The sequence below is a fragment of the Panthera pardus genome, unplaced genomic scaffold (assembly GCF_024362965.1).
Source record: "Panthera pardus isolate Hobbes unplaced genomic scaffold, ASM2436296v1 HiC_scaffold_22, whole genome shotgun sequence".
Classification (NCBI taxonomy): Eukaryota; Metazoa; Chordata; class Mammalia; order Carnivora; family Felidae; genus Panthera; species Panthera pardus.
Genome location: NW_026526788.1, coordinates 1,678,558 through 1,705,300, shown reverse-complemented (window position 1 = coordinate 1,705,300; position 26,743 = coordinate 1,678,558). Strand labels below are relative to the sequence as shown.

General features: G+C 49.1%; 1 protein-coding gene and 1 long non-coding RNA gene across 4 annotated transcripts in view; one reads left to right on the top strand and one right to left on the bottom strand.

Moving 5' to 3' along the window:
* Positions 1-12,564, bottom strand: part of LOC109248947 (uncharacterized) — a 49,172-nt gene extending 36,608 nt beyond the window's left edge. Inside the window, exon 1 of the long non-coding RNA XR_002072355.2 lies at positions 12,327-12,564. This is a non-coding gene — a long non-coding RNA (uncharacterized LOC109248947). The remainder of the gene's footprint in view (positions 1-12,326) is intronic.
* A 167-nt stretch (positions 12,565-12,731) lies between these two features.
* Positions 12,732-26,743, top strand: part of PGBD5 (piggyBac transposable element derived 5) — a 107,026-nt gene continuing 93,014 nt past the window's right edge. For all 3 annotated transcript variants that reach the window (XM_053910187.1, XM_019419056.2, XM_019419057.2), the window contains exon 1: positions 12,732-13,426. In XM_053910187.1, the coding sequence (XP_053766162.1) occupies positions 13,105-13,426 (322 nt within the window). In that variant the 5' untranslated portion in view covers positions 12,732-13,104. The remainder of the gene's footprint in view (positions 13,427-26,743) is intronic.

Here is a 26,743-nt window from a genome sequence, read left to right as displayed (position 1 = left end):
ACGGAATGTTTGTGTCCCTCCAGAATTCATATATTGAAAACCTAATGCACAAGGTGACAGTATCGGGAGGTGGGGTCTTTGGGAGATGTTTAGGTCATGAGGTGGAGCCCTCATGGACAAGATTAGCAACTTCCTAAAAGAGACCCCGCAGAGATCCCTTGCCCCCTCCACCACGGGAGGTTACAGGGAGAAGATGGTCATCTGTGACCCGGGAGGTGGCCCTTGAATAGACATGGAGTTTGCCAGTGCCTTGAGCTTAGACTTCCGAGCCCCAGGAGTGTGAGAAATAAATGTCTGTTGTTTAAACTACCCAGTCTATGATGCTCTTGTTACAGCAGCCCAAAGATAAGGCTTGTCTCTTACATCTAAAAATAACACAAATACCAACAATAATAAAAAAGGCACATTGTGGCCACTGACATGTAATGAACATCATCTCTCCTCTATGGCGCCAAGAGCTCAATCAGGTTTGGACCAGGAGGCAGAGTATGATTAACTACAAACACCGGCAAGATGTCTAAATGTTCAATTCCTCTTCCTGTTACTTTTCTGCTAAAACAAAAGGAAAGTCCTAGGCAGGCTTAGGTGGCCACTGAGCCTAAAACAGCCAAATCCCCAATTCGAAAGCTTTGGGGTTTGTTTTAATTGTGGGTGTGTGAAGTTACCCAGAAGCTCTGTTTGATGATTCCAATGGGTGTTTTGCTACAAGGTTGCAAATACATCGTAGTCTAGCAACTAAGGTGCACAAAAATACACCTTTAGCATTTTAAAATGTGTCTAAATTTCTGTTTCAGTTCCAGTTTTGCCTATTGTTTTGGGCTCAGTTGAATGTAACCCCCCCCCCGCCCCGGCCCCCCCTGATTCCGATGTTGAGGTCCTAACACCCAGCACTTCAGAATGTAACTGTATTCAGACCCTAGATCCTTGAAGGGGTGATTAAAGGGGGCACCTGGGTGGCTCAGTGGGTTAAGCACCTGACTCTTGCACTCAGCTCAGTCTTGATCTCAGCGTTGTGAGTTCAAGCCCTGCATCGGGCTCTGCCTGGGCCTAAAGCCCACAATCAATTAATCAATCATTCAATGATTAAGGTAAAATGAGCTCATTGGGGGTAGGCTCTAATTCAACATGACTGGTGTGCTTATAAGAAGAGGACACTAGGACACAGACGATACACACTGAAGGGCAATGTGTCGTCTGACGACACAGCAGAGGAGACGGTTATCTGCAAGCCAAGGAGAGAGGCCTTGGAGAATTGAACCCTCCTGACACCTTGACCCTGGACTACCAGCCTCCAGAACTGTGAGAAAATAAAGTGTATGTTGCCCACGCCCCCCAGCTTTTGGTATTTTGTTATGGCAGCCCGAGCAGGGCACCTATGATTCAGAAATTTGAGGACCTCCCCCCCCTCCCCCCACTATACCCTAAAGCTCTCTTTCGGCTTGAGAGGCTTGTGTGATGCTACGGGGTCCGGGAAGGAGGCTCCCGGCATTCACGCCACTAGGTCATCGAGACGCTGCACAGCTGTTCCCAGGGCTGGCTACATAATTTGCAGGCCCAGCACAAAATGAAGATATACGGCCTTTTGTTCAAAAGCACAGATGAAGAGTTGTTAAAGATACTAAAATAGAAAGCTCATTTCCTCCAAGGTCTGTCTTTCCACGTGCCATGGCCGGTGTTTTCGCTTTGCATTTAACGTCATTCCAAGTAAATAAACATTTACAAACCTAGTTAGGAGCATGAATTTTACCACCCATCTTTGTACGGTGCAGTGTCAGTTTTAAATAATCCGCACGTGGACGCGGCAGCTGGTCCGGGCACATGCACCCTGTTCTCACCAGGACGGTGGAAATCCTGTGCTCGGCCAGCTCAGCTGTCTTTACTCCACCTGGTGAGACAGGCCGTGTTCCACCAACCCTCCCGCCCTCAGCTTACTGATGGGTAAGGAACCCGAAAGGACGGGGGGCAGGGGGGTCGCCCCTTCTTTCCCTTCTTTCGCTTCTAAGTCACCGCTTGCAGCCTAAGTGCTTGGCTAACACAGGGAGGTAACGTGAGTGAGAAAGGGTATGACCCGGTTCTGGGTTGTTCACCAGAGGCCATTGCCTTCTGTCTGTGCTCAGAGCAAGCTCTGCTTCGTAGGGAAAGGGTGCTCCTGTTGACTCAGTCATCGATGTAACGCTTAGCTTCTCTTGCTGAACCCCAGGCACTGGGTGTCACTGTCCAGCGGCACTCGCCAGGCGGGAGACCAGTATTTGAACATGAGGAGGCAAGGGACGGTGGACACGCATACCGGGCGGTCTCCTCGGCTCATGCGCGTGCTCCGCTGTCCCATCCTCCCCACTCTCAAAACACAAGTTCAAAAATAAAACTGAAGAATTACCAGACAGTGACAGCAGAGCATTATATTGGCCATGGCATCCTTCCGGGGGCGGGGCCTTCCGGGGGCGGGGCCTTCCGGGGGCGGGGCCTTCCGGGGGCGGGGCCTCCAGGAAGGGTCCCTCAGCAGGCAGGGCTGTGCCCAACTGCGAGGCTTGGCCGGCGGTGAGTCTGGCCCAGCTTTTTCCTCCGCTCCCTTTCCCCAAGGACCTTCATGCTTTGAAGACCAAAATCGAAACCAAAAAAATGCACCTAATTGGTTAGTGTTTTTTCAATATTAATTGACTGGTTTTCTCAGTAGTTGTCAACCCCTCCCAACTGAAGCCTTTCTCTTACAAAGCGGTCCTGGCCGGGCTGGAGTCTGAGAGCAGAATAAATGCCCCATCACCAAGGAGAGCTGGTTTCTCCTTCATACAAACGTCATTGGCTCCTCCCACCTGATAGGTTTCTGCCCACTAGTCATCACCCAACTCCCGCCCTATAATAGCATTCTCGGGGAAGGGCTGATAAATACATTCAACCTGCAGAATTACAACAAAACATCTTGACCCATCCTGGGAGCTTTTGATTGTTAGGAGGGGCCGAGTCACGCTAGGGCAAATTCACACATTTCAGCACGAGTAAAGTGACTCCAAGAGTAACATAAGGGCTAGTGATCATTATTGGTCCAGGAACCAATTTCTGGGAGTCCCTCTTAACATCGCCACTCCCTGCCTCCCATCATTTCTTCTTGTCTCCAAGTGAATGCTACTTAGGTTACATGAAAGAAATATGGATGCCATAGTAAACCGTGCATGACCCCAGAAGCTTAATTCATCCCTGAACAACAATTAATACTGATGCTTTGCAGGATGGATACTTTCCTGGGCAGAAGAAAGAGCTGACGCAGAATGTATGAAGATAGAAATAATTAAAGCCAGTGGCCACCCCTCACGCACAGCCACTGTGCTTTAGGTATTACTGATTGTCCCGAAACGGGAGTGGAGCGGGGGAGCAGGTGACAGTCAAAAAACTATGGTAGCGGCCAGGAGGGATCTGACCTGGAATTAGACTGCCTGCGTTTGAATACTAATCCCATCATATACTAGCTGTATGAACTTGGAAAACCGAGCTCACAGCTTGAAGCATTCGCTTTGCCATGCGTGGAGTTAGAACAGGGAGAACATTGACCTCATAGGGCTGGTTTTTAGATGTTCCTGGTAAACCATTTAGCACAGCTTCTGGCATACGGAAGGCACACATAAAAGTTGACTGTCATTGTTATGGGCCTCCAACTTTTAGCCTTCTATAAAGAACCGAATGATATCTTTGAAAAATACCAATTACTTGCAATGTTATGGGAAAGTGGTATCTGTGTTGACCTGATTAGAATAAAGTGGAAAATCCTTTTTGTTTAAACCTTGTTGAAAAATTTTCTAAACTTTGTCAGCTCTTCTTCTTTTTTTTATTTACCTTTGAGAGAGAGAGAGAGAGAGAGAGAGAGAGAGTGTCTGTGTGTGTGTGTGTGTGTGTGTGTGTGTGTGTGTGTAGCATGAGTGGGAGAGGGGCAGAGAGAGGGGAAGAAAGAATCCCAGGCAGGCTCTGCATTGTCAACGCAGAGCGTGATGTGGGACTTGATCTCACGAACGTGAGATCATGACCAGAGCAGAAATCAAGAATCTGTCACTCAACCCACGGAGCCACCCAGGCACCCCTGTCACCTCCTCTGGTTTAGTAATTAGAACAAACGTTTGAGACTGTTTTTCTGATAACTGAGTTGCTCGTTGTAACCAAGGGTATTTCAACAGTAATGTTTATTTAAAAATCACTGCAAATAAAGATACAGAATTGGTGAGAGGTTGCACTAAGTTTAATGAAAGCCCCGACATGAGTGTTTCTTCCCATGATTCTCTATTTTTTCTCCTATGATTAAAGTGCACATTACGCTCTCCTTAGGGGAAAGCTCTGCTGTGCTGCATGGTTCTGTAGGGCGCCCAGCCTTTCACAGACAATCTTATAAGAAGCATCACTGTCACTGTAAGAAAACTGAGGGACAGATGGGGCTTTCACACTAAGCCTACAACAATACATCAGTTCAACAATCTACGTAGAGTTTGACCCTGAACGTCTAATTTATACTTTCAGTTCCGCCAGTGCCAGCTACAGGAATGTGACTTCAGAGATGCCGAGAAGGTCCCCTTTCTAGCAGGGAACATCCGCTCCCTGTTTCTTAGAATACCTGAGTTTCTGTGACTAAGCAATCCATTCTTTTGTGTAAAACACCGACTGCCCAGGGCTGTTTCTCCTTTAAAGGTGATTGAACTTCAAGGCTGTTACTCGGATCCCTTTCTTTTATTGGAGAACAGGGGAGTGGGGCTTGGGTGTGCTTCAAGAGGGAAAAGGTCACCAAGGGGGACAGAAGAAAGGACGCGAAGGTACAAAATTCTGGTTTCTGAGAATGTGAAAAGCCCACTTCCAATATGTATGTTTCTCTTTGCTCTAAATATCTCACAATGTCCACTTGTTGAGAGCAACTGATTGCAACCCTGGGAAGAAAATGTAGGTTGAAGCACTAATCAGAGTTGTTTGTGCTGCTTGCAGGGGTCTGGCTGCACTAAATATTTCGTGGAAATATTCATTAGTGAAACCACTCAGAAGAAGCCATTTACCTACATCCTTTTCAACGTCCCTTAATTCTTCCCCCAAATTCTCACATGCCTCCTTAGCTGACACCGAGCCCAGGTCCATGATTATAATCACTGTCCAGTACTCTCACCACCATCATACACACCTGAGAAAAACCTACCTCGGTAAAACCCAACCCTCTGTCCACCCCGTGTCTGCCCCTGGCAGCTGAACATAGTTGGAGAAAAATGAAACCATCCTGGGATGCCTGGGGGGCTCAGTCAGTTAAGCGTCTGACTCTTGGTTTTGGCTCAGGTCATGATCTCATGGTTCGTGGGTTTGAGCCCTACGTCCGGCCCCTTGCTCAGAGCCTACTTGGGATCCTCTCTCTCTCTCTCTCTCTCTGCCCCTCCCCCGCTTGTGTGCTCTTGCTCTCTCTCTCTCAAATAAATAAAACTTGGGGGAAAAAAATGCAACCATCCTGGCAGGTTTCGCATTAAATTCTCAACCACAAATCCAAGTATGTTGATCTAATTGACTGAGTCTCCACTCTACTGGTGAAATATTTTGACTACCTCACATCTTCCTTCCTCAGACCCCTAACCCGGGGATTCTCAACTCTGGCCACACTTTTGAATCACCCGGAAGCCTTTAACACATTCCAGGGCCCAGGTACACCTCCAGAGAAATCCGATTAAATTGGCGTAGGGCCCGGTTAGGAGTGTTCTCTTAAGATTTTCCAGGTGATTCTCATGTACAGCCAGGATTAAGAACTGAACACCTCTCTCAGATACAGCTAATGACCCCTCTGAGGACTTCGCTGAGAAAATCAAAGCAGGAAAGGAAGAAGAGTACCTTTATGAAAAGTGCAGCACGCAAAGCAATCTTGAGAAAGAAAAACAAAGCTGGGGGTATCGCAATCCCAGATTTCAAAATCTACTACAAAGCTATACTAATCAAAACTGGCAAAAAAAAAAAAAAAAAAAATAGACACACAAATCAATGGAAACAGGATAGAGGGCCCAGAAACAAACCCACAATTGTACGGTTAATTAATCTTTGACAAAGGAGGCAAGAATGTATAATGGAAAGATGACAGTGTCTTCAAAAACAGTGTTGGAAAAACTGGACATTTACGTGCAAAAAATGAAGCTAGACCACTTTCTTTCACCATACGCATAAACTCAAAATGGATTAAGGATCTAAATCTAACTGCATGGACCCCTACCCCCAATGCCTTCTGAGTGAGGACCAGCCCCTCCACTCGTGCATTCGGATTCACTGCCATCCAAGCAAGGAAGGACCTTGTTTTAGTAACTGTTCTCTCTCTGTCCAGCTGTCTGGCATCTCTCCTGCACCCGTCCTACTGAATCATCCCCACCCTCATTCAAATATCACCCGATCTTCAGAAATCTCCTTCCAACTTCTAACCCACCTGTCACCTCCCTTCTCTCTCTTCCCTTTGTAGCAAAAATCCTCAAAAGTTGCCTTTACTCAAAACCCCCGTTTCTTCTCCCAGGTTCTGAAACCCACTCTCCAATCCCACTTTTAGCCCCCTTTCGCGAAACCTAGTGGTCGTTTCCCAGCCCTCACCTTACCAGATCCCTCCGCCGCATTCACCGTGGTTACTCTCGAGATCCTTGAGATACTTTCTTAGCCCCTACAATCTGTCTGGCTTCCTCAACTTTCTCAGTTTCCTTCGGGGGTTTCTTCTCATTTCCCTGATCTCTATGAATGTGCTCCAGGACTTGTCCTCAGATGTCTCCCCTCTCTATACTCAATCCTTGGGGACGTCATCCATTTTCCTACCATCGATCTGCTGATGACTCCACCTTTCTCCCTCCGATCCAGACCTGGTGCTTGAACTCTCTTCAACTGTCTGCTTTCCAGATCCACTCAGATGTGTTAAACCCAACATGTTCAAATCCAAGCTCTTATTTTCCTCCAACTCTGCTGCACTGGCAGTAGTTCCAACAAGACAACCATAGAGTCATTCTGGATTCATCTTTCTCTCGCTGCCCATATTTAATTCTTTGGTCAAAGCTGTGGGTTCTACCTTCAAGACGTATTCACAATCTGACTGGTTCTAATCACCTCTATCACTTCTAATCTGGCCCCAAACACTCCCTTCTATATAGTCTGGGCATTTGTCACGGTGTTCTCTCTGGCCTCCCGGATTCCATTCCTGCTCTGTTCTAGTTTATTTTCCACGCAGCCGTTAGAGCGATCCATTGAAGACCCGAGTCAGATCTCCTTATTTCTCTGCTCTAAGGTCTCCAGTGGCTCCCCACTTCGCTCAGAATAAAATCCCGCCTTACAGAATGGGGCACTCAACTTCCTTTTCAATTCATCTCCTACCAAGTCGCTCAGCTCTCTGCTTCAGCTCCACCAGCCTCCTTGGTTCTATAGAGTCCAATGGGTGTGTGCCTGCCCCAGGGGCTTTGCACTTGTTTCCTCTTCCTAAATGCACTTGGCTCGTGCTCTTAAGCCATTCAAGGATTCTTATCTGAGTAACTTCCCTTGACCACACACACAAGCAGCATCACCACCACCACCATCCCCGTCACCACCAACGTAATGTCTGTCCCCCTACTTTTTACCCCTTGTCAACAGTTGACATATTGCATATTTATTGTTTTCTTTTTCTCTTCTCTCTACTTGAGTATAGATGTAATAAAAGCAAGGTACTTGTGTTTTTTTCTTTTCTGATTTATTCTCAGTGCCTAGAAGAGGATTCGGCACGTAATAAGTATTCAGTACGTATTTATTGAATGAATGAGTGAATGAATGAACGAATCGATCAACCAATCAATGAAGGGTATCTCAATCCCAACAAGAGAGATTTTTCCCAAAAGTTTTCTATAGCTTTGTCCTACTTTGTTCTCCCTCTCTGCATGTCTCTTTGACTAGTAGATACATTCATAAAAAAAAAAAAAAAATCATTTTGAGCAAGATTGGATCCTTAAGTTTCTATGTCAGATGTGACTCAAATGTCACGCTGTGCCATGCACATTTGTCTCCAGCATTCTCCGCCATATGTCGATCATGGTTCAGCAGCTGTAGCTCTTTCTTTTCCCTTCCCCTATCTCAGTTCCAGGAGATTCTGTTTGGTTCTGGCCCCCTCCTTGTGGGCAATGAAGGCACTATAGGAAGAAGCAGCAGCTGCCGTGACCCCCCCCACCCCTGCCTTCGCTATTCATAGTGACCCAGCAACACAGAGACTTCCCAAGCCTGGTCTAGCCTGTGCAGTATGGGGCTGGCCAGGTCAGGCCCTGCCACCTTAGGATTTTTGTTCATTTTTGTTCCCTACGGTGGTTTGGCCATTTGCAAAATCAAAAATTGCAAAGTACAGACAGGAAGCAATATACTATATTTTACAGATTCTAAGATGCCCCTGCTCCCATGTTCTTTCACATTCACATCTCTATCTATCTATCTATCTATCTGGAATTGTCTTATAGTTGGTGCTGAGCAGGTGGAAGGGTCTATAAAGTTACCACAGCCTGAGCCTGTGCCAACTTAGTTACTAGTCCTAGGATGTGCCTGGCCATCTATACCTCTCAGCATGCCAGGCCACAGGCCTTTTGAGGACCATTTGAAGAAGAAAAACAAACTGGTTATTATATGAAAATCTTGGATAAGTTAAAAAAAAAACAAACAAACAAAAAAAAAACACCAGCATCAAGCCACGCAGAATGGAGGGACAGCAACTTGGATGACCACAAAGTACTTTTATAAAAAGTGCAGCATGCAAAGCAATCTTGAGAAAGAAGAACAAAGCTGGGGGTATCACAATCCCAGATTTCAAAATCTACTACAAAACTGTACTAATCAAAACTGGCAATAAAAAAAAAAAATAGACACACAAATCAATGGAAACAGGATAGAGGGCCTAGAAACAAACCCACAGTCGTAAAGTTAATTAATCTTTGACAAAGGAGGCAAGAGTATGTAAAGGAAAGATGACAGTCTCTTTGAAAACAGCGTTGGAAAACTGGACAGTTACATGCAAAAGAATGAAGTAGACCACTTTCTTTCACCATACGCATAAACTCAAAATGGATTAAAGAGCTAAAAGTGAGATCTGAGGGGCACCTGGCTGGCTCAGTCCATGAAGCACGCATCTCTCGATCTTGGGGTTGTGAATTCAAGTCCCACATTGGACACAGAGCTTACTTAAAAAAAAATAAGTGTGAGACCTGAAACCATACAACTCCTAAAAGAAAACAGGTAGTAATCTCTTTGACATTGGCCTTAGCAACATATTCATGGATATGTCTGCTTGGTTAAGGGAAACAAAAGCGAAAATAAACTATTGGGACCACATCAGAATAAAAAGCTTTTGCACAGCAAAGGAAATCGACAACAAAACCAAAAGGGAACCTATTGAATGGAGAAGATAGTAGTGAATGGTACATCTGATAAGGGATTAATATCCAAAATATGTAAAGAACTTAATACAAAAAACCCCACAAATAATCCAATTGAAAAAATGAGCAGAGGACCTAAATAGACATTTTCCCCAAAAAGTACATATAGATGTCCAACAGACGCGTGAAAAGACGTCCAACATCAGTAATCATCAGGGAAATAAAATCAAACCACAATGAGATCTATCACTTTAGACCTGTCAGGATGGCTGGTATTAAACAGACAGGAAAGAATAAGTGTGTTGGCCAGGGGGTAGAGAAAAGGGAACCCTTGTGCACTGTTGGTGGGAATGTAAATTGGTACAACCACTGTGGAAAACAGTATGGAGGTTCCTCAAAAAATTAAGAATAGAATTACGGGGCGCCTGGGTGGCTCAGTCGGTTAAGCCTCCGACTTCAGCTCAGGTCATGGTCTCACGGTCATGGTCTCACGGTTAGTGGGTTCGAGTCCCGCGTAGAACGAGGTGAGCCCTGAGTAACATGCAGAATTGTCAAATGACTATGTTGTACACCTGAAACTGACACAGCATTGAAGGTCAGCTATATGTCAATAATAAAAAAAAAATTGTTTTAAGTGCAGCATGACGGAAGCTCTGGGTGGCTAAGAGAAACATACTGTGGGGAAAACCTGGGCATTGAAAGCAGAAGGTAAATAAGAATAGAGAGGTTCTGAATGTCAAGTCCTGGGAAAACATTAACCAACGATTTTAACTTTCATTTTTATGTATGCATTAAGGTGATACATGATAAAAATCTAAATATTTACCAAAGAGACTTTCAATGCATTTAAATTAAAATGTTAATGAAAAGAAAACATTGTATCATAGTTTGAATGGTAGCATTTTTTTTTCTTTCTTATTAAAACATACCAGGAAAGGAGGCCAGGACTCCATGAAAAATGGCTACCAGTCCCCGTTACATAAAAAGCACACACTCCTGGCTTAACAAAACCTAAGGACTCTACTACACAAATGGATTGCCTTTACTACCCGGAGACCTTTGTGCAGAGTAGAAACCATCTAAATAATATTCATCTAAAGTTATTTAATTATATTACAAAATTATATTATTTGGAAGATGTATTTAAATGACTCAAAGTTGAAAAGATCTCAGTGTAATACTGCTTCCAAATTATCCTTATAGATAACATTACTTAGAAAAGTTAATGATGTAAAATCATAATGGTAGTAGGTTGCCAAGCAGATGGGGAAGTTTTTTGGTTTTTGTTTTCCAGTTGTTTTTTTTTTTTCCTTTTTCTCTCTTCCTTCCACAAGGAGAATCAGCCACCTGTCTTTAAATAAAGGCTGACATATTTTTACTTTTCTTGGTTGGCATCACTTGCTTAAACAAAGTAACCCTTGGTTGCTGAACACCTGATTCTGAACTGAAATAGCCATCTGATTTTTGTTTGACAAGCACTTGGATAACAATTTGATTTCCCAGTCTGTTTCTTTTGTGACCAAATAATCCTCTCCCCAATGTTGCCTGCTGTATGAGCTACAAGTACTTACAACACAAAGGCTCTAAGGTTTCCTTGGGATTAGCACCATGCAAATGCAAATTTGAGACAATGGGAGACTGTGTCCATCCATCCTTGTAACTGTTATTCGTCTATTTTGTGCTTCCTATGGGTAGCAAAGCAAGCCATTGTTTTTAAAACACACACTCACTTGAGCTGCTGACTTTTTCACTGGCTACCTGGAGAGAAGGAACTCTTGCCTACAGATTTCACCCTCTAGATCCCATTCAATTATTTTTTTTTTAAGAGATAACATAAAATTTTACAGGAGTATAACAGAATTCCTAATTGCAGAATTCAAACTTGAGCTCTGGAGTCTCATTTTGTGTCTTCGATCTATGCTTCATTGGTCTTTTGTGGTAAGTCTGACTACCTGTATGTGCTCTCTTCAAAATCTTTCACTGGTTAGCACAGTATACAGATATGCTAGAAGCCAGTTTTTTCCTGTGGCATAATTCTTCCAACAGAGTTGAAATGCTTTGCAAACAATTTCACATATATCAGCCAATCCACATAGAAAGCAATGCCATGTGAATCCCTTCCTTTCTATATATTTTCTTTCAGTGATTGTCAGGAATTCATGCCTGTACAGAGGCTCTGGTTGGGAGGAGGAAACACGGGCCTGGGAGGGGAGGGTAAGAGCAGAAGCTGCCGGCCTGCTGTTGAATTGACCTCAGTTGGTGGCAGAATGGTCCCATCATCTTCATCCTTTATGCACGCTTAGAAATAGCAACATGCCTTTCCCTCTTGTGCAATTATCTTTTAGTTAATACCCAGTAGGATTTGTAAGCCCTTCACATCTCTGTGGATTTATTTTATTTCTGAGTGCAAGTGACTTTATGGCCCAATTACCATCATCGTGACTTATTGCACTATTTGTGGGAGGGAGAGGGGAGCAAGGAGACAAGACTGATCATATGTAGCGCCATCAACAGAATGAATGCCACACACTCTTGGCCGAGGAAGAGGGGTGGATGAAGCCTTTCTGTGCCATTGTTTATCAGAGCCCTGACGCCTGGGTGATTGTGCTATATTTTAATAGACGAGTGTGTCAAATGTGTAAGTAAAGATGTGACAACAGTGGTGCCAGAGTAATCAATATTCGGGAGGTAATGAATATTTTGAGTTTAAAAGAGGTCAAACGTCAAAGATGAGAGGAATGACTAAGACCAGATGCTGCCACCCTCGAATTACAGGGCTACTCAAGCGAGACTGAGTTAGCATCTGACCCCAGAAATGGACCGGCGAGGCCGGCTCCTAATTAGAGCAAGATTCCCGGAAGCCAGACAGCCCTCGTGCTCATAGGAGCAAGGGGCGCAGCCGGCTGTGTGCCACGGGAAGCAGTAGCAGCAGCAGCGGCAACAGCCCAAGGAATTGTGAGCCTCGGGCCCGCCGCCTACCTGGAGTTTCTGCCGCGCCTGGTTCAGAACCACGGGGGCGGACAGCTCCCCGGCGCGGGGCGCCTCCTGCGTTAGGGGACGTGAGCGCCGGGTCCCGCTCGGGCGGCAGGAAGAACCGGCTGCGTCCCGTGCCCCCCGGCACCCCTTCGGCTCCTCCCTTCCCGGCGCGGAGCAAGCGCGGGGCCTGCGGGTGGCCGTCCCGGGCCGCATGTCCCTGCAGGCGAGGGGACGGGCTCGAGCCGCCGCCTGCCCTCCCCCTTCCCGCCCGCCGCCGCCTCCTGTGCCTCTTTCCTCGCCCCGCCCGGTGGAGGGAGGCGGGGCGTGCCCCGCGCCGGCCCCGCCCCGGCCCGGCTCCCGATTGGCCGGCGGGCCGGAGGTGCGAGGAGGCGGGGCCCGCCTCTGGCGGCTCGCGCCCGGGAAGGTCGGCCGGGGAGCGCGGGGTGCCGCGGGAGGGCGCGCGGGGACGCGGCGGCCGCCGAGGAGACGCAGCGGCGGCAGTAGCGGCGGCGCCTGGGCCCGGCCGCAGCCCCAGCCTCCCGCCCGCGCGCCCTGCCTCCACCCGCGGCCCGCAGCCTGCGGCGCCCGAGCTCCGAGGGCGCTTCCCCGGGCGCAGGGCCCGAGGCGGCCAAGACGGCGGGCCGGCAGGGCGCGGGGCGGCGGGGCGCTGTGCTGCGGGCTGCGCTGGTGGGGGGCGGCGGGCCGCGGCGCGGGCCCGGGGCCCGGCGCGTGCGGCTGGGAGGCGCTGTGGGGGGCGGGCGCGCGGGCGGCGGCCGGGGCTATGGCCGAGGGCGGCGGGGGCGCGCGGAGGAGGGCGCCGGCGCTGCTCGAGGCGGCCCGCGCGCGCTACGAGAGCCTGCACATCTCGGACGACGTGTTCGGCGAGTCGGGCCCGGACAGCGGCGGGAACCCCTTCTACAGCACGTCGGCCGCCTCACACTCCTCCTCGGCCGCCTCCTCGGACGACGAACGCGAGCGCCCCGGCCCCCCGCCGCCGCCGCCCGGTGCTCCCGACGCGCAGGAAGCCGAGGAGGACGAGGCTGGCGCGGGCTGGAGCGCCACGCTGCGGGACCGCCCGCCCCCGCGCTTCGAGGACACCGGCGGTAAGGCGCGGCCCGCAGGGGCGGGGGCGGCCCGGGGAGGCGGGAGTGCCGGGCCGGGAGGACACCAGACGCTCCGTGGGCCGGGGGCAGCTGTGCGATTCTGGACCCTAAGGGGGCCGCGGCGGCGGGGATTTAAAGTGCTCTGACTGCGTGGGGGGCTCCGACTTCCCCGTGGGTGGAGAGGAGGAGGCGGAGGCCGGCGCCGGCACCCTGCGGTTGGCAAGGACGTGGAGGGTGGTGGGGAGTGTCTTCCCTCTCTGGCTGGGTGTGGCCAAGCCAGTCACACCTGTGGGGTCGCACCTTAGGGGTGCGTTTGAGTTAGTCTAGGTAAAGGGCTTCAGAAACGCTGATACAGCTTGGGTGTGTGTTGCGGGGGGGGGGGTGGTGGTGGTGGTAAATCAGTTTGTATCGATGGCCCCATGGCAAGCCTTACTCAGGTGCCAGGGCTGGGACAAGTAGCAGTGAGAACCTCGGGAGAGGTCCTCCGGGGTGTCTTCACTGGCGTGTGTTTTCTCCAGTTAATCCGAGAAACTTTCTCTGTCCGTGCCTTTCAGGATCTCTTGCCAAGAGCAGGGAAAAGTGAAATGACAAGTTTCCCCCCCGCCTTAAGGTGTATGCTCTTATGCCGGAAGGCACTTTTGTGTGTGTGTGTTCCGCTTACCGCTATGGTCATGGTCAAGCTCCCGATGTCTGGAGGTCGCTCGTGCTGGCAGCTGTGGCTGCCCGAGGTCCCCTTTTACTGCGCCCCTTCCTGGGAGTTGGTTTTACAACGTCTCTACATACCCTGCAGAAGCTCTGTGGCCTCTGTCCCCCGAGAGAGGTGGAGACCAGCCGGTTCCACCTGCCCCTGATGCTTTTGTTCCTTGCATCCTTCTGGGGCAGGCCCTCGTTTGTGCCCACCGTTTTCACGGGTGGAAGAGTGTGCAACCGGTGTACAACCGGTGTTGTTGAGGACCAGGGAGTGGCGTACTGGGCATGATGCGGCTTTTCCCGTGGCTCTCCCTGATCGTTGTTCAACCAGCCAGGAATACAGCAGGTAGGAGGGCAGGCCCAGGGGACCCCCCCCCCCCAACCCCTGGCTGGTGCCCTCACTTGGATCTGGGCATAGTGCTGCAGGCTGCTGGTAGGCTGGTGGGGTTGGCTGGACTCTGTCAGCAGGGAGTGGTCTGCAAACCTCCAGCAGACAAGCTGCAGTGTAGACAGGCTGCAGTGTGGACGCGCTGAGCTCCAGCTGGGCTTTGCAGGGTCCAAGTGAACTGTGCAGTGTTTTGGAACGGAACGTGTTCTCGTTTAGGCTTCGGTTAAGAGTTTGGGAATTTTCAAAGTCCCGTCCCTCTGCATAATCCTTTGAAACCCCCTACGTTTTCCAGAATGTCAGAAGGGCTTCCTGTCCCAGACAGCGGTTGTCCATTAAATTAGCTCTTTAAGAATTGTGTGTGCCCGGAGCTCTGGTTTAGCAGACTTTATGCTGTGAGTGCCGTGATCCAGGTTTCGATCTCGGAACATGAGCTACATGTCTGCTCGTTTCCCTGCATCTCCAGGAAAAACAGGGGAATTGTGTTAGGTGAAGCCTGGTTATGAATAAGATTCGTGACTGTGTTGGTGTGAGAAGGGTGAACACACCTAAGTAAATTTTAAAGCAGTATTATGTTTCTTGGTAACCCATACTTGGGAGAAATTCTGCATCAGAGCAATTTAATCTAGCCACTGCAGCACCGACGTGGTCCTCAAGTACCCGATCGTGTGTCATTTGGCATTAGGTTCAAATTCTGCTTCCTTCGGATGGTCACTGAAGTCCCACCTGGACCTGAGAATCACAGTCCTGCACTTTAATCAAAGACATTAGCGGTTGGTTATTTGATGGTTTTTAGACCCAGGTTTGTTTTTTCTGTTTTGTGCGGAAGCTTGCTTTTCAAACCCAGCCCTAATTAAGAATTTGCTTTTCTCCTGGAAACCGTCTTTCCCTGAGGGAGATTTAGGGTGGTGGCAGAGGGGTGAGGTTGATGGTTTATTAAGCGTGAGTTCAGATTCCCTGAAACAATGGAACATGATTTATGGGGGCTGAAAATAGATGCTGGGCAGAGAAAACCCTTGTGCCTAGTGGCGGGGAGAGAGGCGGACTTGTTTATTAAGAGGCTCAGAGCTGCACCCTGGCCACTCTGAGAGCAAAGAGGTTCAGGCTCTGAGGTTTATCAAAGTATAGAATCTAACCCCACTTTCAAGGAATGCAGCTTGGGTCTCTTCCCTCTTTGTTCCCTGGATTGTTAACAGATCTCACTGGGCTGGTAGAGTGGGATGGGGAGGCACACCGGAGGGGTGGCATTTTGGTCTGGAATCGGTCCTCACAGGAGAAAAAACTCGTAGCAGAAATGGCTGTTGCTGCTAGAATCAGATGAGGAAAGCAAAGGATTCTAGACTCGGGGAACAGGCTTCCTGCCTGCCTTCTGCTGTAAAAGCATATGCATGTGTATGTGTGTAAATAGGCACATATGTAAATGTGTGTGTTTGTGTCTTATACGTACTTGTGTATTGCTTGTGCTGGTTTGGGCTGGTTAGGGTTTTTTGTTTGTTTGTTTATTTTGATTAGAAAGAGATTACAGCTGCTGTCTAGGGGCCCTCTGATGACTGAGAATCCCTGTGCCTGAGAGTGGTGTAGACACTGGGCACCACTGTGCTTTGATCTGCATTTGGAGTGCACACAGTAGGGAGCATGTGATGCCCAGCTGGGAGGAGGAAGGGAAAAGAGGCAGAAACATTTCTGTGCCTAAGGGTGAGATTCCTCTAGCTGCTCTCCAGGGTATTCTAGTCTTCCTAGGCTCTTTCTTCTGGTGTCCCCCTTTTATTTAGCTTCCTGGGTCAGAAGCCCAGCCAGCAATTATGGGCCGAAGGGTCCTCTCTGTCACCTCCCTTCTCTCCCCTCTCCCAGGCTCTGGTCGTGCCTGGAGCTGTGGGTCCCCTTGAGATGATTTAAATACAAAGACCATGCTTGCTGGGCTGGCTGACAGGCTCTTAACCCCTGTGTGAATGGAGGGTCAGCTTGGGAGCTGAAAATGCTTCCCGGGAGCTCAGGGCCCAGAACCTTCTCCAGGAGAACACTTGCAGCTGTCTCCCTACAACAACCCCCTCAAGCTGTCAGCCTCGCCTGCCGCCTGCCCGCTGTGCAGATCACCGACACAGCCTGCCAGCTCACTCTCTGGAAACAGCGTGAAATTCAGGCCCGGCTGCTTCCTGGGCTTCTGCTCTTTTGGTTTCTTATTCTGAGCAGTCTTGTGATCCGTCCTGTCCTCTCCGGGGAGGCAGAACAGGCAGATATTCACGGATGCTGGGGGGGGGGGGGGGGTGGGCGTGTGTTCGGCTTTGTCGGTCCTTTGTCGTGGCTGGCTGGCATCTGAGCTGTTTGCTCTTCCTATTAGAGGTTGGACTTCATAGGACTGTTTTTCCCATGTACCATGTCAGCACCCCTCTGGAATCATTCAGCGGGGAGGTGTGACCTTGAGAAGCAGGAGGGGAGCACAGGGCTTTGAAAATTAACATTGTTAGATGTTTGCGCTCAGGGTTTCGTTGTGGACTTCTTTGGCTGAAAGTCTTTTTGACCTAACAAGTAAGGAGAGAAACAGCTTGCGCTTAAAACCGGAACGAACCCGAGACTCTCAGGATGGATTTGTGAGCTAAGGTACCCCCCCCCCCGCCCCGCACCCATCAGCGGTGTCAAGTTTGAGCAGATGCTCCCACCTTTAGCTCTGTGGCTCCAGGAGGAACTCCGAGGCTGGGTGAGCTACAGGGTAGATCTCGTGCGGTGCCACATAATAATGGAGCATGTGCTGCCACCAGCCGCCACGCAGGATTCGGAGAAGGGAGCTTCCTGGAGAAGAGGTTTTGTTCAGGTGGTGGGGGTGACGCGGCTCACCAGCCGCGATCCCCATGTGCAGTGCCGTCTTCCACCGTTGCGCCACATCTTTGCGAGGACTCTGCCACAGAAGGGATCGCTTCCACTTGACACAGAAACACGGACAGGACTTCTCGGTCGGGGTCTGGGCTGAGAGATTACCTAGGCAGACTGGATCCTTCAGGGAAGGTCGTGCCTTTTTTTTTTTTTTTTTCAATTTTTTTAAGTTTTTGAAACATGTATTTATTTTTGACAGAGACAGAGTGCGGGCAGGGGAGTGGCAGAGAGGGAGGGAGACACAGAATCCGAAGCGGGCTCCAGGCCCCGTGCTGTCAGCACAGAGCCCGACGCGGGGCTCGAACCCACGAACTGTGAGATCATGACCCCGGCCGAACGCTTAACCAGCTGAGCAACCCAGGCACCCCAGGGAAGGGGGTGCCTTTGTATTGGTTTCCTTTACAGCAACTGAAACCTTTTGCAGTCAGAAATATTTATTTTCATATTTTTACGTGGAATTACCTTTAACTGTTTTTGGGGGGGGCTATGAAGCTCTGTGTGGTTCCATGAATGTATGGGTTTGTGTAACCTATCCCACAATCAGACAGGAGACAGAAAAATCTAGAATTTTATCTTTTTATTTAATCCCTGCTACACCGCAGCCATTGTGATGAGAGTTTAGAGTTCTTCTGCAGGTAGCGGGGCTTTGAATACATTGGCGACTGGGGGGTTGTGTGAGGTCTGGTACATAGTTTTAAAATCTAAAACTCACCTTTATTTATTTTTTTTATTTTTTAAAAATTTTTTAACGTTTATTTATTTTTGAGACAGAGAGAGACAGAGCATGAACGGGGGAGGAGCAGAGAGAGAGGGAGACACAGACTCCGAAACAGGCTCCAGGCTCTGAGCTGTCAGCACAGAGCCCGACGCGGGGCTCGAACTCACGGACCGCGAGATCGTGACCTGAGCCGAAGTCGGACGCTCAACCGACTGAGCCACCCAGGCGCCCCAAACTCACCTTTATTTTTAAAAACTGTGATTGTATAATTTTTTTTTCTTATTAACAAGTACATATGTATATGTTAGGGGGGAAAATGATAGAAATTTTAAGAAATCCCATAACCTCTCATTACCCTAGATAATCATAGTTAACATATTGAGTGTACCCTTTGTTTACCTTAGATTACATCTTGTCGGGTGATCTGCTTTTTAATTCTAATTAATATATTGTAAATGGCTTCCATTTAAATTTAAAAATGTCATTTTAATGAATCCGTAGTATGACACAGTTCCCTTTGGGTGGGCATTGAATTCAGTGCCCCCTCCCTCTTACATTTATTATGCTATGATAAATATTCCGGAAGCTTAGGTTCGTGTGTGCATCCTTAGCACATTCCTTAGCATAAAATGACCAGACCAGAATTGAATTAAGGACACATTGTAAGGTTTTTGATATCTGTTGCGAAACAGCTTTCCAGAAATGCACCTACATACATTCCCGCGGGCGGTATACCCGGAAGTCTGTTAGAAAACCTGGCTGATAGGGCAGCGTCTCTGTGTGTGATTCCTGCCAGTAGGGCGCTCTTAGAGGACTGTTCATTGAATAAAGCTTTTGGAGGCATAATACACATTCAGCGCATGAGTCATAGTGCACAGCACGGTGTGTGTGACTGACTGCTCCCCAGATGAAGATCAGGAACGTTCCCAGCACCCCAGAGATTCCCTCCTGCTCCTTCCCAGTCACCAGCTCCCTGTCTCCAGGGGTGACCGTTATTCTGACTTCCGTTCCCTCACCATCGATGAATTTTGCCTGTTACTTTGGTCCGGTTGTTTAGTTCGTCAGTAGATCTGTGAGATCCATTCTTCTTGCAGACAGCAGTCTTTTATTTCATATGGCCTGTAGGATTCCATCATTTGACTACTACGGTCTTTTACCTTGTTTCTAGTTTGGGGCTTCTGTGGGTACGGCTGCTACAGAGCTTCTTGTGTTTTGGGTTGTTTTTTTTGTTTTTTTACTTCATTTATTTTGAGAGCGAGAGAGACAGAGCACATGAGTGGGGGAGGGTCAGAGAGGGAGAGAGAGAGAGAAAGAGAGAGAGAATCCAAAGCAGGCTCCGTGCTGTCAGCGCAGAGCCTGACTCGGGGCTTGATCTCACGACCACGAGATCATGACCTGAGCTGAAATCAAGAGTCGGATGCCCAACAGTCCAGGCGCCCCGAGGTGTTCTTGTGTTTTTGATGGACTTACACGTCATTGCCCTTGGGCACGTGTACCCTGGAGTAGGTTTCCTGGTCAGAGATGAGATGCGTGTCTCAGCCTCCGCACTACTGACCTTACGGGCTGGGTAACTAAGTGAGGGGGGCCTGTCTTGTGAATCGCCGGATGTTTAACAGCATCTCCGACCCCTACCCGCTGACTGTCCAGGGGCGCCCTTTCCTCTAGTTACGACAACCGAGCATTTCTCCCGGCGTTGCCACACGGCCCCTGGGGACCAAACTCACCTGCCGTGGGGAGCCACTGCTTTCGTAGGCACCGTCAAACACTTCTCCGGTCCGCGCGCCCACCCACGGCGTACGAGACGTGGCGTGTATTAATTCCGCGAGCAGATCGGACCCGGCTGGCTAAAACGATAAAGAAGGCACGTCGCCTGGGGTCCAGCAGGAGAGACAAAGTGAAGAAAAGGTGGAAGAGTCTCTGGCAACCACTGCGAGCCGGGTAAACGTGGATATGGGATTCCGGAGGCGCGCCCCTGAGCCAGCTGGGCCGGGGGAGAACAGCACCTCTGGCGGCCGCGGCCCCTGAGCTGCATCTTGAAGAACAAATAGAGTTCAGTCAGTGACAAGGAAGGAGCAGGGCACCCCAGACGAGGGAGTAACTGGGGCAAAGGCCAGGAGGGGAGAGAAGCCATTTTGCCCATGGGCTAGTCCCACTCTTTCCCTAAACTGAGCGTCCTTCCTTGAGGCCGTCTTAGTGACAACGCCTTGAAACTTGACGGTATGTAATTGTCACCGTTGCCATTAACGGTAGCTGGAATCTGAACCCAGTCGTGGATGTGAATTCACCTAGCAGGTGCTGGATCCCTGGGGAGGGGAATTTGGCGGGTCTGGGGAGAAAGGAGAACCTAGAGAGGGTTGAATCTGTGGAGAAGCACTGAGGTCTTTCCTTTAAGGAAGGAAGAGGGAAAATGACAACTAAAGGTAAACTGGTAAAAACCTTTACTGCCGGAGGAGGCCCGGTATTACCTTGGGGTTGGGATGCGTTTATCCTGTAATATCAAGATGATGTTCTGCCTTTCTCCTTTTTGTGAGTTTCAGGAAGAATGATTACAAAACTAGAACCTCTGGCCATGTTTAGGTGTATATTTAATAAACCACTCTAGTAAAAAATTTAGAAGCACGAATCTTCACACTTTAACTGGGACAACATCACCCCTTGCCCGGATGTTGGAAACTGTATCTGCTTGGATTTCCAGCTTCCAGGCTTGTTGGCACCCCCCCCCCCCCCCCCCACACCAATCCTGTTCCCATTTCCCTGGTAGAAGGAGAGTGATCTTTTACCAAGATTTAAACACCTCTGCTTAAACACTCAAACCACTTAAAACACTTAAAACATTTAAACCTTTGAGTGGCTTCCAACTCCGGCCAAAGGGAATCCTGGAGTCCTTCGCAAGGCCTCCAGCGCCCATAGGTGTTCTGCAGCCTTCCTTTTTAGTGACCCTTCTTGTCACCTGTCCGGCCACCCACACTCTCTAGCCACAAAGTCTTTCCATCTCAGAACCTTTGTGCCCATGGGACCCATGCCAGGAAGGTGCTTCACGGCGGCCCTTGCTTGCTAGTTTCGTCTTGGTTCAAATGTCACTGTCACCAAGCATCTAAAATCACTGCCTTCCCTCTGTCCCTCTTAGCAGCCACATAAGCTAATCATTTTCCATGTGGGCTGAGACCTGGGACGTCGTGGTCACAGAACGTGGTAAGCGCTGAACAAAAATTCAGTGTTTGTTGAGTAAAGGAGGTGAACAAAAGAGCAGATGGACACAACTAGATATTTTTTTTAAGTTTATTTATTTTGCGAGAGAGAGAGTGGGGGAGGGGCAGAGAGAGAATCCCAACCAGGCTCCAGCTGTCAGCACAGGGGCCGGACATGGGACTCGAACTCACGACCTGTGAGATCATGACCTGAGCGGAAACCCATAGTCAGATGCCTAACTGACTGAGCCACCCAGGCACCCCGGAACTAGATTTTTTTTTTTTTTTAATGGGGACAGGAATCTGCACCATTGAAATGTCTACAAGGACATATTCCACATCCAAAATAGTGGAAGAGAGGTTGGGGCAGCTCTCGAGGGAATGAATTCTTTACTAGGAAGGCGCTAAATCAAGTCTGGGATGTATTTTACAGGGCTTTCCCTCCTGCATGGAAAACCGATCTTGCCTCGGAGGGAAGTTGCCTCTCCAACCCTTGGGCTTTTGCAGTGTGCCCTCTTCCCAAGAGACAGAGACCCCCAAGACAGGAGTCTAGAACTTTGCAGGGAACCTTGCTTCTTGTACCCCTTTATTTGTTTATCAGGTGCTTGTATATCATGTACCATGTGCCAGATCGTGTTCTAAGCTCTCTCTAATGTGTGTAATCCTCAAAGCAATCTTGCAAGGTGTTATCCCTATTTTTTTTTAATTTTTTTTTTAACGTTTATTTATTTTTGAGACAGAGAGAGACAGAGCATGAACAGGGGAGGGTCAAGAGAGGGAGACACAGAATCCGAAACAGGCTCCAGGCTCTGAGCGGTCAGCACAGAGCCCGACGCGGGGCTTGAACTCACGGACTGCGAGATCATGACCTGAGCCGAAGTCGGATGCTTAACCGACTGAGCCACCCAGGCGCCCCTGTTATCCCTATTTTTAACATAGGGAACCGAGTCACGGGGAGGTTAAGTGATCTAGGGTAGACTGGTTCCTTTGATTAGGGGACAAGGATGCATCCTGCTTAGAGCATGGGAGTATGGAACACAGGATATGCTGGTCAGATCAACTTAATTAACGGGTAAGTCCCTTGCAAGGGGCTCTTGAATTGAAGACCAGTGTCCTTTTCTAAATTTATTTCACCTGTTCCCTCTCTTTGTGGGCAGTGGCTGTACCTAATTTCCCAGCACCCCTTGCAAGGAGATGGGGCCACTGCCTGGGTTCAGGGTGGTGGAAAATGAGCCAAAGTGTGGACCCCACTCTCAGGCCTGGCCATGTGGAGGCTCCTTTGAGCCATGTGTCAGAGATGTTGGGGGCCAGCAGATGAAAGGATCTTGTATCTAAATCACCATTGGGCATCCGATTTCGGCTCAGGTCATGATCTTGCAGTTGGTGAGTTCGAGCCCTGCGTTGGTCTCTGTGCTGACAGCTCGGAGCCTGGAGCCTCGTCACATTCTCTCCCTCTCCCTCTCCCTCTCCCTCTCCCTCTCCCTCTCCCTCTCCCTCTCCCTCTCCCTCTCCCTCTCCCTCTCCCTCTCCCTCTCCCTCTCCCTCTCCCTCTCCCTCTCCCTTTCCCTCTCCCTCTCCCTCTCCCCCTCCCCCCTTCACCCGTTTGCACTCCATCTCTCTCAAAAATAAACAAATATTAAAAAAAAAATAAAAATAAATCACCATTTGGGGAAAAGCCACTCACACATCAATCCTGTTTGTCATGGACTAAATTTCAGTGGGCAAGAGATGAACTTCTTTCCTGTTTGATTCATCGTACATTTGTTGGGGGATGGGGGGTTGTTAGAACAGGCAGCTTAACGGGCACAGACATTAAAGAGGATTGATGGGGGAAAGCAGATTCAAGGCAGTGGGGGCCACATGCTGAATCGCTGTGTGAGGAGGACGCATGAGGGGAATGACGGAAAATAACCTGGAGAATAAAAATGAATTCTTTGGGGGCGCCTGGGTGGCTCAGCTGATCGAGCGTCTGACTCTTGGTTTCGGCTCAGGTCATGATCTCACGGTTTGTGAGTTCAAGCCCCACCTCGGGCTCTGTGCTGCCAGCGCGGAGCCTGCTTGGGATTCTCTCTCTCTCCCTCTCTCTGCCCCTCCCCTGCTCACACACAGGCTCTCAAAATAAATAAAAATGTAAAACAAAAATGAATTCTTGGAATTCGGTCCATGAAATCCTCGCGGTAACTCTGGAAGCGGACAGGTAAGATGATGGTGGTAAGCCACGTGCATGGGGGTGTTCTAGATGCAGTTGCTGAATTGCACACCAATGGTTTGAAGCTGTGGATGGTTTGAAAGGGGCTTGATGGTCCGTTTGTGGCTGGAGGGGACCCGGGGCGGAAGGCCTGGGTTCTGCCGAGCGTTCGCCCTGTGATTTTGGGCAGGTGGCCCCGTGGAGTCTGGCGTCTATGCAGGGAGCTCCTTCCCCGAGTTGTGAGAATCAGTAAAGACGTGTGTGGAAGCCCAGAGCTGGTGCTTTGTCACAGGCAACTTTACCTCGATTCCTTTAAACTCCTTTTGTCTCGCGAGGCCCAAATGCACAGGATGGATGTTGGGCCACTTAGGAGATTTTCAAAACTCTTTAGCAGCCAGGAACTGTAGAAGGGACAAACCCAGGGTACGTACATGCACCAGTGGAAATCAGGCGGCTGTCTTTTTTTTTTTTTTTTTTTTTTTTTAATTTTTTGAATGTATTTTTATTTTTGAGAGAGAGACAGAATGCAAGCAGGGGAGAGGGGCAGAGAGAGAGAGAGAGAGACACAGAATCCGAAGCAGGCTCCAGGCTCTGAGCTGTCAGCACAGAGCCCGATGTGGGGCTTGAACTCATGAACCGTGAGATATGACCTGAGCCGAAGTCTGCCGCTCAACCGACTGGGCCACCCAGGCGCCCCAGGCGGCTGTCTTTGAACTGGAGGAGGAGGGCCCCGGAGCCCACCCTCCCTGGCAGTTGGGAGGGGGGTGGGGGTGTACCGCGTAAAGATTGTGAGGTTCTGTGAGCTAGTAAACGTTGTGCTTCAGAATTCGCATAACAAACAGTCTACACCTCCTTCCTCATTTGAAACTTGTTTTCCTCGGGTCCCAGCATTCAAGGCAAATAAACGTGTTCCCTTTGGTTTGCCCTTAATTACTAGTATTTCAGCAGAACTCCGATGTGTTTTCTTGGGCTGGCTGGGAAACTGGACCCCAGTTTACGGCATCCTCGGGGACATGCTTGCAGAATTCCAGTGGAATCCTGGAACAGAACCTAATTGGAAAGCGCAGACAACTGTAGTGAGCAGCTTTTCGTCAAGATTGAAAGAGGTGCGTGTTATGCAAATATTAGCAAGAGCAAATTCCCGCTGTCGAAAATTTATAGGCTCGTTATCTTCAAGAAGGCCGGCAGATAAGAAGTAGGTTCTGGAAAAGATACAGGTAAATTCAGGGAGATGGCAAATGACACCAGAGAAACTGGAAGGGCGAGAGGGCATAGCCCAGACCTCTGAAGCCGGCACGTGGGATACTTTGGTGGGGAGGAATGAAGGTCTGTCTTTGGTTCTGCTTCTCAGAGGGCTCCGGAGACTTCCATCTGTAAGCACAGGAGCCCAGTGCGGGGCTCGATTCCCCCAACCGTGAGATCATGACCTGAGCGGAGATCAAGGGTCGGATGCTTAACCAACTAAGCCCCCCAAGCCCCCCCAGGAGGTGCTTTATTTTTAAACATTTTAAGTTTATTTCATTTTGAGAGAGACAGGGAGAGAGAGAATCCCAATCAGGCTGTGTGCTGCCATCACAGAGGCTGACATGGGGCTCGAACTCACAAAACGGTGAGCTCCTGACCTGAGCCAAGGTCAAGAGTCTGATGCCCAACCGACTGAGCCACCCAGGCGCCCAGGGGGTGTCACTTTAGAAGCAGAGTGGGGACAGGCACCCGAGCGTGTGTCTGTCTCCACAGCCCTGGCACACGCTTGGGTGCCTGTCCCCACTCTGCCTCTAAAGTGGCAGCTCCTGGGGGTGCTTGGGTGGCTTAGTCAGTTAAGCATTCGACTCTTGATTTCAGCTCAGGTCATGATCTCACAGTTGGGGGATTGAGCGTTGCACTGGGCTCCAGTGCTGACAGCAGGGAACCTGCTTGGGGTTTTCTCTCTCCCTCTCTCTGCCCTTCCCCGGCTCATGCTTGCTTGCTCACGTGCGCATTCTCTCTCCCTCTCTCAATTAAATAAACTTAAAAATAAAGTGACGCCTTCTTGAGGGCGGCTGCTGCTCAAATCTCTGCTCCCCAACAGCTCCAGGTGTCCCCCGTTAGAGACCATCCAGAGCTCGGCACGTCGGGAGTCCGGCTCTGGGTGGGCGTGGGGGTGACTGTGCCCAAGTCCTGCCCCTGCAGCCCCTGGTCTGATTCACATTCCATTGTGTTACGTAGCGCGACGTCCGCGACAGAGTATCTCACCCGGCACCTTGCTACAGGGAAGGCACCTGAGGGCTGTGGGGTTGGCAACAAGAGTATCTTTTTCCTTGGTTGTGCTGCGCAAGCGAAGGTATCCAGTTTTTATAAGGCATGGCTGCTAAACTTTGATCACGTGGCTCTATTTTTATCAAATGCATTTGTTTGCTATGGTCTTAGAGGTTTTTCACCGTTCATTTAGTGACGAAGTACATTTTATTGATTTTCTGGTGTTGAGCGCTCTTTATTTTCCTGGTCTCAGTATATATCCCTTCGATAGATGGCTGACTTCTGTTATTTGGTAATACTAGTTCAGTTTCTGTAACTAATCTATCCTAAGCCAGATTCGTTAACAGTTTTCCTTCTCCTTCCTCTCAGGTTTGGGAATTAAAATTAGACTCAGCTTCACAAAATGCATCGGCTTATTATTTTTCAATTGCCTGTTGCCATTTAACAGTAGAATGACAGGGTATGCAGCTGCAAACCTGTCTGGTCTTGGTACTTATTTTCTGAATTTTCCACTTTTTTAAAAAAAAATTTTTCTTTTAATATTTATTGATTTCTGAGAGACAGAGAGAGACAGAGCACAAGCAGGGGAGGGGCAGAGACAGGGAGACACAGAATCCGAAGCAGGCTCCAGGCTGTGAGCTGTCAGCAGACAGCCCGACGTGGGGCTCCAACTCACAAACCATGAGATCATGACCTGAGCTGAGGTCGGACACTTAACCGACTGAGCCACCCAGGCACCCCTGAATTTTCTACTTCTTGAATCATTCTGATGATTTTGTTGTCCTAGGAAATGATCATTTCTTCTAGGTTATCAAATTTGTTAACATAAAATGCCATGAAGCTTAATGATTCTTTTATTTGCTTTTATATCGTGCGTTTGCTTTTATATCTGTTCCAATCCTCATTTCGCCTGTTTTGCACACATTTGTCTGTCTCTCCTCGAAACCCGTCTCTCCTTCTCTTTCCCTACCTTCCCTATCCCCCCATCTTCCGTCTCTCATCCTTAATATGGCATATGTGAGATCTTTTATTATTTTGTTTGTCT